Source organism: Suricata suricatta, chromosome 7, assembly GCF_006229205.1.
Source record: "Suricata suricatta isolate VVHF042 chromosome 7, meerkat_22Aug2017_6uvM2_HiC, whole genome shotgun sequence".
NCBI classification, from domain to species: Eukaryota; Metazoa; Chordata; class Mammalia; order Carnivora; family Herpestidae; genus Suricata; species Suricata suricatta.
Window position 1 is genome coordinate 33,580,201 of NC_043706.1, and position 12,107 is coordinate 33,592,307.

The 12,107-nt window shown below is 40.5% G+C and overlaps 1 protein-coding gene across 3 annotated transcripts in view; it reads left to right on the forward strand.

Annotated features, from left to right (window-relative positions):
- MAPK14 (mitogen-activated protein kinase 14) overlaps positions 1-12,107 on the forward strand; it is a 73,818-nt gene that overhangs the window by 21,436 nt on the left and 40,275 nt on the right. For all 3 annotated transcript variants that reach the window (XM_029944818.1, XM_029944817.1, XM_029944816.1), the window contains exon 2: positions 5,207-5,336. In XM_029944818.1, coding sequence (XP_029800678.1) covers positions 5,207-5,336 — 130 coding nt within the window. The remainder of the gene's footprint in view (positions 1-5,206; positions 5,337-12,107) is intronic.

Here is a 12,107-nt window from a genome sequence, read left to right on the forward strand (position 1 = left end):
ATCACCTTGTCAAAGTGTGCATTCTACTTTAAGGCCTGAGATTCTGCACTTTTTTAAATGTTTTATTTATTTTTGAGACAGAGAGAGCATGTGCAAGGGAGGGTCAGAGAGAGAAGGGGACACAGAATCTGAAGCAGGCTCCAGGCTCAGCTATCAGCACCAAGCCCGATGTGGGGCTTAAACCACCAACGAGATCACGATCTGAGATCTGAGCTGAAGTCGGATGCTTAACCAACTGAGCCACCCAGGGGCCCCAATTCTGCAATTCTAAAGACTCCCAGATAATGCCATTGTTACTGGTCTAGGGAATAGCAGGCATATAGATTAGTGGTTCTTAAACTTCACTGCAGGTTAGAATTAGATAGCGGGCTTAATAAAATACAGATTACTGGACCCGCTTCAGAGTTTCCAATTCAGTAGGTCTGGGGTGGCACCCGAGAATGTGCATTTCTTATCAGTTCCCAGGTGACACAAATGCTACTGGTCTAGGAACCATACTTTGAGAACCCTTGGAGAACTTTAAGTGTGGTAGGGAGCTTTTAAGGGAAAGTTTTTGTTTGTTGAGGGTGGGAAATAAAGAGCATATTTATGTTGATGAGAATGAACCTTAAAGATAGGGAGAGGCACTAGGGGGAGCTGCTGCCGCCGCCGCTGCGCGGGCCCCCACGCCCGCGGTCTTGAGCGCCGCCTCCCCAGGCCGCGCCGCCGCGATGGCGGAGGACAGCGAGTCTGCGGCCAGCCAGCAGAGCCTGGAGCTGGACGACCAGGACACGTGCGGGATAGACGGGGACAATGAGGAGGAGACTTGGGTGCGAAAAAGAAGAAGTAGAAGCGGAAAAAGGAGAAACCAAATTCCGGAGGCACCAAGTCAGACTCAGCCTCTGATTCCCAGGAGATTAAAATCCAGCAGCCTTCAAAAAATCCCACCCTCCCAATGCAGAAGTTGCGGGGTATCCAGAGAGCATGGAGCTGTTGTCCGCATGCCAGGGCCCCGCCAGGAACATGGATGAGGCTGTCAGACACAGGCACCGGTTTTGGGACACGCAGCCGGTACCCAAATTAAGTTCCAGAATCTGTAAGATAAAGGATAACGTGTCATCCACATCTCATAATAGTTCACTTCTGGACAAGTAACCGGTTTTGTCGCATAAAAATCAGGGAACAGTCCTTGTCTGTGCCTTCAAATGGTGGTTTTCATGCTTTTTAAAGTTACCTCTGGTCTCCCAGCCACACACCTTAGAAAGCAATTCTCCCCACTGGTCTTTTCTTTCAGGCTCTAGAAATAAAGGTATTTGGTAGTAGAGGGAGACTCTAGCATGAATTTACAGGATTTTAAATGCCATTGAATTGAGTGACCGTTAGCTAAAGCGATTTGGGTTTACTGACCCGAATGTATTGGGTTTAGCTGAGTGCTGCTTGGCAAACTCTTGGTGGCTCTGAGGTCAGTACCCCAAGGGGACAGGACCGCCTCCTGTAGCAGGACTCTAAGCAGAGGTCCTGGAGGGACTCCCAGGGAGCAACTGAGAATCTGGCCACTCACACTGAGTTGACAAAGCCTCAGGTCTTCATAGGGGGGTGAGCTGGTGGAGCAGACATAAGAGGGATGTGACAAAGGTGGGTGTTTGAAAGACAGAGAAAACCAACCCCCTTGTAGCTGGTACAGACGCTGTGGCTTCCACCTGTGAAAAGGTGATGCCAGGAACCCATACCTGAGGGCCATTAATTCAGCAGATACTCGTTTCTTGTTTTCCTCCTGGTTCTGTTTGTTTATTCATTGGAAAACAATTGATATGTAGCATTGTTTTAGTTTCAGGTGTACGACATAGGGATACAGTGCTTGTGGACATTGTGAAATGACCCCCACAGCCAGTCTGGTTACCATCTCTTACCATACCAAGTTACAGTTTTCTTTCTCTTGTTATAAGAACTTTTAAGATCTACTCTCTTAGCAATGTCCAAGTAAATCATGTGCGGTACATGACATCCCCAGAACAAACTTGTTTTTATATCTGGAAGTTTGTACCTTTGACCCCCCCTCCTTCATCCATTTCACACCCCCCACCACTCCTGCCAAGCACCATTCTGTGTCTGTGAGTTGAGAATTTTTGGGTTTTAGATTCCACAAAAAGTGAAATCATACAGTATTTGTCTTTCTCTCTCCGACTGAATTCCCTTCACATGGTGCCTTCAGGGTCCATCCATGTTGTCATAGATGGCAGAGTTTCTCTCTTTTTGACAGCTGAGTAATATTTGTAAACGATTTGCTGAGTGTTATTAAATGTAAGATTTGTAAACTAAAACGAAAGATAGGGAGAAACTCAAAGAGAAAAGGAATGAAGGAGTGAAGGATTCGAGAGGATGAGGGAGATGGTTCTCAAGTAAGAGGCCTTGGGTTTTTGTAAGAAAGGGCTTGTGTTCTTAGTTACAGCAGGAGACAAAGCAGAGAAGATAGGACCAACAGCAGGTGCATTTGTAGACTTCCCCAGTACGCTTCTCTTTGATGGTTTCTCTGTTCCCAGTGATGGCAAGGGCAACTTTTGAGGGAAGAGAGTAAATTGGAAGTTTGAGGAGAGTGACTGTCAAATGATGACTTTGAGTAAGAAAATGGACTTCTTATAATAAAGTGGCAGTTTTAGGATGCATGTGGCTCAGTTGGTTGAGTGTCCAACTCTGGGTTTCGGCTCAGGTCATGATCTCACAGTTCGTGAGTTCAACCCCCATGTCGGGCTCTGCACTGACAGGGCAGAGCCTGCTTGGAATTCTCTCTCTCCCTCTTTCTCTGCCCCTCCCCTGCTCATGCTCTCTCTTTCTCTCAAAATAAATGAGTAAAGTTTTTAAAAAATCTTTAAAAAAAATGTGGCAGTTTTGAGAGCCTTATTTGAGGTCTAGGTCAGAAATTAAGAATGAAACCAGTCTGTATGATTGTACATTCTTTTTTTTCTTCAACCACAATTCTTGGATTCAGATTAGGAAAATAAAATAGTTGAGATCACCCAAAGTCAGGCTCTATCCAGGTGAGTACGGGAGAGAGAGGCCAAGACGCAAGGGAGCATATAATCTAAGCCAGGCAAGAAGGGAAATGAAGATGGGATGGGGCTTGAAGGGTGGAATCAGGCAATGATGATGAGGTCCACAAACTGTAGTCAGGGTACAAGTAAACTAGAAGTAAACTAAAAGGCATAGAAGGTTTGTGATGGAAAATGGGTGTTGACATTCAAAATTGTGTAGGCAGGGCAGCTTTTGGTAGAGATAGAGGTCCAGGGTGTGACCATGGAGGTGGCTGGATGAGGTGGAGTTTCCTGGAGAGGTCAGGAAACTGAGAGACCAGGATGTTGGATGTGCCTTCCACCTGGATGTTGAAGCTGCCAAGAATGATGACAGAAGTTGAGGGTGGAAAGAGACTGAGATAGGAACTAACTTTTCGGTGAATAATGGAAAATTCCAGGTCAGTAGATTATAGCAGCAGAGAGGTAGAGATACTTGTAAGCAGGGGCCTTTGTAAAACTAATGGAGGATTAGAGGCTGGAAGGAGCAGTGGTTGGCAAGGAGGACATCTGCCCCACCAGCTAGACTTGAGGGACCTGGGATACGCCCTCTAAGGGCAGGGCTCTAAGACAAGTAGTGCCTTCAAGGGAGAGCCTAGATTCAATTAAAGAGATGGAGGAATGGCTCAGAAAAGGGGTTGAAGATTTGTAGGAGTTGATAACAAATTGGGAGTGGAAGAGTGTAAGGATTTGGGATTGAAGGAGGGGAACTTCTGGAACAAGTACAGAGTCACATGGGAAAGAGTTTGGTCATGGTAGATGATCCCAAAGTCTTGGATGCCCATTAGAGACTGAGGTAAACAGGAGGATGAGGCATGATTGGATTAGCCCAGTCTCTAAAAATAATTAAAATACTCATCAGGTTTCTTGGTGTAGTTGTCCTACATGATCTAGCCTCTGCCCAGACCTCTGACCTCGTTCCTTCCTACTCTCCCCTCGCTCCCTGTGTCCCACCTACACAGGCCATCTTGATGCCCTCCAGCCTGCCATATTTTCCCTACCACTGTCTCTTCTTTCCTTTGTCTGCACTAGCTCTTCTGAGAGGCAGCATGGCAAAGCATAGCATGAACTGTGAATCCAGGTTCCCTGCTCCTGCCACTGTCTAGTTTTGTGATAAAGGGCTAGTTACCTAATCTCTCCACGCTTCAGTTTCCCAATTTCTGACTGGGGGAATGATAATAGCATTCACTTCATAGGGGCGTTAGGGTTAAAAATTTTTTAATTTTAATTTTAAAAATTAACGTAAAGGGCCTAGAACAGTTTCTGGTATGTGATAAAGACTCTATAAATGTTAATATTATTTTTTCCCCTGTCTGAAGTTCTTTTTCCCTATACCTTTACATGGTTGCTGCTTTCTCATCATTCAGTCAGCTCAGCTCAAATGTACTTCCTCAGACATTCTAGCTAAAGTAGCTAAACCCCACTGGCGTTCTGTCATTTGTCCCAGGATTCTGTTTTATGTTAGTCCTAACATTCATCACTATTTGAAATTATTTTCTTATTCTGCCCCACCCCCCTGTTCCCTGAGAGCTGAGATTCATTGGCCTGTACCTTACGACATCTTAGCTTCTAAAAAGTGGCCGATACTTTGTAGATACTCAAGAAATTGTCGTGCCAACTCTTTGCCCTGAAAGTATCCCAACCCTCCACTCTGGTCAGGCAATATTTGGTGGCAAGGTGACAGGGATGCCTACAGCAGAGAAGACAGAGTCCAGCTTTTTATGTATCAGCCTGTTGGCTCAAGTAGATCCAAGTGGCTGCTTGTTTTTGTGTTAATTGGGACACAGCTACGTCCATTTTTAAATTTGTCATTTAGCTGCTTTCTGACTGTGACCACAGAGTTGAGGAGTTGTGACAAAGACCCTAAGCCTCCCAGAATCTAAACTATTTACTATCCGGCCCATGGAAAACATTTTCTGATCCCTGATCTAGATGCATCAAAAAAAAGATGAGAAGGAAACACCAGAAATAACAGAAGATTACTTTGGATAGTGGGATTATAGGTTGTTTTCGTTCTTATGTTTGTCCTTTTTACTTTTTATGTATCTTTTGTAGACCCATTCAATCCGGAAATGGAAAAGCGTTATAAATACTAATTTTGAAGGATTTAAAGCACACTTAATGATGCATTCTTTATGTGTTTTTGGTTTTTTTTCCCTTAGTGCTGCCTTTGACACAAAAACTGGGTTACGTGTGGCAGTGAAGAAGCTCTCCAGACCGTTTCAGTCCATCATTCATGCCAAGAGGACCTACAGGGAACTGCGGTTACTTAAACATATGAAACATGAAAATGTAAGTTATTTATTCAAGGAAGAATAAATGCTGCGGTTGAATAGACGGGGGAAAGTTATGGTTTAATTACTGCAAATGGGCATACATTGGAACGCAGCACCCTGTGGACCACACTTCTGGTATTGGGGTATAGTGGCTGCGGCATTATATCAGGTCACCTTGGGAATCAAAATTCTTAGGGATTGAAGCCTTGGGAAATAATGGGAGTATCTTCCTGGAGTTTGAGTTTTAGTCAAATCATTTTAGAGGGAATGCATTAACAGACTTTTTTTTAAATAAAAGGATTTTTAAAAGAAAATAGTACAAAGCAAATTTGCATTCTTTCCTAGATTTACTTTCGGCTGTAGTGTTCAGATATGGGAGTCCAAGGCTATTTTATGTTATCGTGGGTTATTTCGGTGGGCAAGTTTGAGGCAGCATGCCTTAGGCTCACTGAATGTCCTTTCAAAGGTGGCTATTATTTTATGGATAATTTAATATTACAACTTTTCCTTTTTAATCATTTTCAAGACCCCTTTTCCAAGTTCAGGTATCTTAATAAATGTGACAAAGACACTGTTTAAGTTAATTATAACTTTTTCTTTCCTGTCAGTTTGGGAATTTGAGAGCAATGCTATACTGCAAAGGAGTACCTAAAAATCCTAATACTGTGGGGTGCCTGGGTGGCTCTGTTGGTTGAGCATCTGACTCTTGATTTCAGCTCAGGTCTTGATCTCCCATTTTGTGAGATTGAGCCCCAAGTAGGGCCCTGTCCTTGCCTGCTTGGGACAGCACAGAACCTGCTTGGGATTCTCTCCCTCTCTCTCTTTCAAAATAAATAAATAAACTTAAAAATTCTAAAACAGTAAATAAAGGGATACTACTGGAATATTAGCTGAACATGAAAAAACAATTGGTTGAGGATACTTATTTTCCTAAATTTCAAAATCAAGTTTAAAAGATTCAGTTTGTGATTGAGTATGAAAGGAACTGTAAAATTTTGTAGCATTCTAGAAACAGTGACCATAGAGATTTTAGAGTCATCAGACCCTATGGATTGTTACTATGTAGAAAAAAAATTCAAAATATGTAAATTTATTACTTGGCTGTTCAGACCTTTTCAGTTTTAATAATTGAACTTTAAGAAAAAAAATTACTGAATTGTGATACTTTATTAACATACATTTGTTTCACAAGGTACAAATTTCTTCTAAATTGGGAGCATTGAGACTTAAATTTGGAATTGGATTATGGGTGCTCTTGTAATTACAGCTGTAGCTTCTTATTTTCATGGTTTGTTTTAATTGCATCCTATTGAGCAAGTACTGTTCTCCACAGGTAATCTCTATTCCTAGGTATGATGTGTATGAACATCCATGGGCAAATCTGAGTTTTTAAAAAGTTCAGTTCAGGGCTGCAGCCTTCCTAATCAGTGACACGTTTACACGAAGTTGATATATGCAGAAAAAGCTAGCAGGAGAAGCTTCATTCCAGGGTCTGCATAAACTCAAGGTGGCTGGGGAGCTGAACTGATGCGTTTACATTTGGTTTTTAACACAGTTGAGTGTGTATGCTGTTTTTCATTACACATTAATAAATGTGACAAAGGCATTATCAGAGCTTTTAAATAAAGAATACTTTGAAAATGGAATGCAAGCCAAACATTCATGGCACCCCAGAGCCCTTCCAGGAGGCCTGGGGACCCACCGATGTTGCCAGTGCTCGTTTAGGAACATCTGGCGTGGATCACCAGCGCTGTGCTCTATTGTTCTGCCGCTCTTCGTAGACCATTTAAGCCAATGTTTAGGGCAGCGATTATTTTGGGTCATCCGAATCCACGCCTTGGCTTTCCTAGTGATCCGAAGTAACAACCTTGCTTAATTTTTTATGCTTTAATTTTCTGTAATGAGTTACTTCAAAACATGTCTTATATGATATTAGGCTGGTTACATTTGGGTCGCTCTGTAGAAATGAAAAGGCCACAGTGATGGGACACAGTTGTTCTACTTTAGGAGAGGCTAAAAGAATCCTTTAAAAAAGAGGGCTGATAGTGTTCGGATTTTTAATTTACATAAGGTGTTTTATAAGCAGCTCACTTAATAGCAGCGGTTAACAGCTTTAGGTTTTAGCTGCATCAGCGTAAGGCATCACCTGCACATAAATATTGGTGTTCTGGTTTTGAACAAAAGAAGGCATATGGCTCAAAGTTTCTTGTTCTCTATTCTGTTGGCACGTATTTGAAAGAGAAATGGGAAGGGGCGAACAGACTTTGACTCGATGTAGAAAAATTCCTGAGTTTCAGCCTATTCTTGGAACCCTTATATAGGAACTGACAATGTAAGTGGCTTTACCCAGGGAAGAGCCAAGACTTCCAAGTAAGTTTAATCGAGGATTTTAAGAGGAGTTCCTCTCCCTCACCTTCCTCTTTCTCTTCCTCCTCCTTTTTCTTAAGTGACTTTTTTGGGGGTCATCTGCCTGGCCCAGTCAGTAGAGCATGTGACTCTTGATCTCCTGCTTGTGAATTTGAGCCCCACATTGATTCTAAATACTACTTAAAAATAAAATCTGTAAAATAAACAAATGACTCTTTTGGGCCACTGTACAATTTTTAACTAGCCACCAGGCCTCCAAAAACAGCAGCAGCTTAAAACTCTTGACAATATTAAGTACTGGTAACAAATGTAATTTCTAGGTGCCAAATGCACATGTGATCTTTGACCAAAAATGCCTGACTCAGAATCAGTATTTCATCTTAAGTTATTTCTTTTATTAGTGATAATGAGTGACAGACACACACTTACCAGATGGGTAATAGGAGCTAGGGGGAGTGTCCCCTGTGCTTGTAAAAGTTATTCTCTGAACAAAGTTACCTGGTACATTCCTGATTGAACTTGTGACCTTGATATCATTAGCACCTGCTCTAAGGAAACATGGAAAGGGAGCATCTTGCCAGCTGCATCTTTTTGCCTTCTGGGTAGGTACTGTAAAGATCACCTGGAGTTAAGGGTCTGAGGATCTGTGCATTTTGAAATTTAGAAATATTCAAGGGATCCTTTAAAAAATGTTATTTGGGAGTCTTAGATTTAACCTTATCATGGTGGACCAAGTCATTGTTTTAGAGCACTTGTGTTAAAGACATTAAATATTGTTGTTGGTTTCTGAATTAAAGTGGGTTTTCTCTTGATTGTGTGCCAATTTAGGAAAAATGTGTCACTTTTCTCTTCAGCTTCTTGGACAGTCATCAGAGACATTTGCTGACTATTTGTATTGTAGATGTGTTTTCTAAATAATTGATTCCCGAGTTACTTCTGGGTGTCTGAAAGCTGGAGTGAAGAAGCAGGCTAAAATATAATTTGAATTAAAAGGAAATTTCCATTTAAGAAATGAGAATTGGGGGCACTGGGTGGCTCAGTTGGTTCAGTGTCCAGCTCTTGATTTTGGCTCAGGTCATGATCTCATGGGGTGGGATAGAGCTCCGCGTTGGGCTCCTTGCTGAGCATGGAGCTTGCATGGGATTTTTCTCCATTTCTCTCTGCTTCTCCCCAACTCATGCTCTCTCTCTCTCTCTGAAAATAAATAAGCTTTTAACAGAATAAGAATTCAGAAGTGAATAGAGGGGCGCCTGGGTGGCTCAGTCAGTTAAGCTTCTGACTTCAGCTCAGGTCAGATCTCACGTTTGTGGGTTCGAGCCCCACGTCGGGCTCTGTGCTGACAGCTAGCTCAGAGCCTGGAGCCTGCTTCCGGTTCTGTGTCTCCTTCTCTCTCTGCCCCTCCCCCTCTCATGCTCTGTCTCTCTCTGTATCAAAAATAAATAAAACATTAAAAAAAAAAAAAAGAAGTGAATAGATTATGGAATATTCCCCCAAGTTCCCCAGTTCTATTGTAATGCTGGGAAACTTGCTTTACAGTATTTTCCTTTTGACGAGTACTCCATAAATATAATTAATGCAATGTAATAATTGTAAAAACCCACAAAAAATTAAAAACACTTTGATGTAACATGGGTAGTTTTAATCTGATAAAATGTGTCCTTTTAAAGAAATTAAAATTTGATAGGCTATTTACTAACATGCTTGCTCTGTTATTTTTTCCAAATCAGTTTATTGGGCGTCTTGCAGTCATACTTCTTAGTTATTTGAATAATTTAGATTAGCTTAGTATCCCAGGTTTTGTTACTAGAAGTAGCTGTTTTAGATGGTTTCTGTGATTTGTATTTTGTAATTCTTTATAAAACTCTAGGGCTGTGATCACCGCTTATTTTGGTAATCAGTCCTTTGTGCTAGGCACCCTTCAGTTACGTTGTCTACTTCATCTTCCATACAGTGTGATAAAAATAAGCATCCCCCTCTCTTTAATATGAGGAAAATGAGGCTCTGAGAGGATTCCTTTCTTTTATTTATTTAACATATATTAATTGAGGTGCTGTGTGCCAGACAGTATTTCAAGTGCCGGGGTTATTGGAATGAAAAAGACATTTCATGGGTCCAGAAAATCACAAACTGACTGTGGAGTTCAGACTGATGGCTGTTTGGTTCCAAAATGCCTGTTGTGTTTTCAAATTGAAGCTGGAGCTTTTATTTGGAAATGTTTTAGACTTACATTGTTTTACTGTCTTTGAGGTAACTCTTACATGAAAAATCCTATGTAAATTCATCTCTAGTGTTTTAATTTTACTTTAATTTGAGGATTTTCACAATCACAAGTGAAATAATATAAAACACTGTAAATTGTTTTAAATTTTCCCTGCTGTACTGGGGAGATGGAGTATCACATAACAAGAATCAGTGATTAGAAAATATTGGAACAGTTGAACAAAATCACTTCTAGATCTCAGTTACTTTGAGTACAAGTGGGGCTGGGGAGAGTAATCAAAAGGCCAGAGGTCTTAAGCCAGAGAGTATCAGACTCAAGAAAAACCATTATGATTTAGATGGAGAAGGTAAAAGAAAAGGATTTGACTTAAATTTAAAGCATGATTCAGAGCTGTTGTAAGGTCACAGATACACTATTGGCGGGATTGTAAATTGACCTCACCTTTATGGAGGACAACTTGACAATATTAAGATCCTTAAATATATTGGTATCCTTTGATGCTGTAATTCTATTTCTTGAAGTTTACTTTCTGGAAGGAAATACAAGATGCGCAAAATATATATTACACACACATCTACATGTGCATACACACTTGCAGTGCTCCTTCCATGTCCAAAGATAGGAAATTGGTTAATTAATGGTATATACAAATGATAGAGCATGAAGTACATTTGAGGATATGAGAATAGTCATTATATAGTAACAAGGCAGGATAAAAACTGTATGCAGAATATAACCGCACCTTAATTTACATATATCAGAAAAATCAAAGGAAATATCTCAAAATGTTAATGATAGTTATGATGGGTAGTACAGTTATAAGTAATGTTGTTTTTTTTTTAAATTAATTTATTTATTTTGAGAAGGAGAGAGGGAAAGCATGAGTGGAGAGGGGCAGAGAGAGAGGGAGAGAGAGAATCCCAAGCAGGTTCCGTGCTGTAAGTGTGGAGCTCGATATGGGGCTCAATCTTACCAACTGCAAGATCGTGACCAGACCCAACACCAAGAGTGGGACATGTAATCATCCGAGCCACCCAGGCATCCTAGTTTCTTGTATACAGCTGTCTGGGTAATGATCTCACAGGTACTTTTTCTTTGAATAAGATGTAAAGTCTTGAAAAGCCATTCTCCTTGACTTCCAATGCCTTTTCTTGGCTTGTTTCCCCTTTGGGTTCAAGCTATATCATTGAAATTGCTTTTAAATGTCTGATAGTTGAGTGAGTGGAGTAACATTCTGATTGAAAGTGTTCTTTTTCATGATAAGGTTTTGAGCCTTGGTGTATTTTACTTTCAGAGCTATTTGTTTAACGTGGTTGGTTAGAGCAGCATGCTAATGAGGTCATGGTCACGGGTCAGTTTTCATTAAGACCATTTAGCTTTCATTTGTTTCATTTCCAGATATTCTTAACTCTGGTTTTAGGAGTAATTGATGGTGGTGGTATATATGGATTGGTCAGTATAACTCTACTACCAGAAAAATTTTTCAAAGATCATGGATTACTGAGTATTAAGTAGTTTTTGCTTTATCCTAGAATAAAGATAGCCTTCAAAAATTTTTTTAAATAGTCTGATCTAAATACCTGATGATGATTAAGAGAAGTATCTGAATTTTAAAGACTGTTATAAGAATAATACCAAGAATATACTAAGAGAATATTTTGGAGCTCAAAAAATGTCAATCTTAAAGACTACATCTGGAAAATTTTTATAGAACAATATTATGTTTAAAAAACAAGCATGATACTGGGCTGCCTGTGTGGCTTAGTTGGTTAAGTGTCCTACTCTTGGTCTCTGCTTCAGGTAGTGATCTCATGGTTTGTGAGATCAAGCCCCATGTCGGGCTCTGTGCTGACAGTGCAGAACCTGCTTGTGATTCTCTCTCTCCCTCTCTCTCTGTTCCTCCCCTACTTTCATGCGTGCTCTCTCTCTGTCTCTCAAAATAAATAAGTAAATAAACATTAAAAAAAGAAACATGATACAGTAATAATAGTTATAGAAGTGTGACCTTTTTCTGCTTGTTCATCTTAGCCTATTAGTACATATGAGTCAAAGGCTCTAAATCTTTTTTGCTTCTTATAAACAAGTGGCTAAATGTGAGAAAATTCTAAAGAGATGAAGGTTTTACTAGTTAAATATGTTATGGGAAATGATGTTAACATGTAAAAGTCAAAAGCATAATTTGGGTAAAAACTAAGTTGT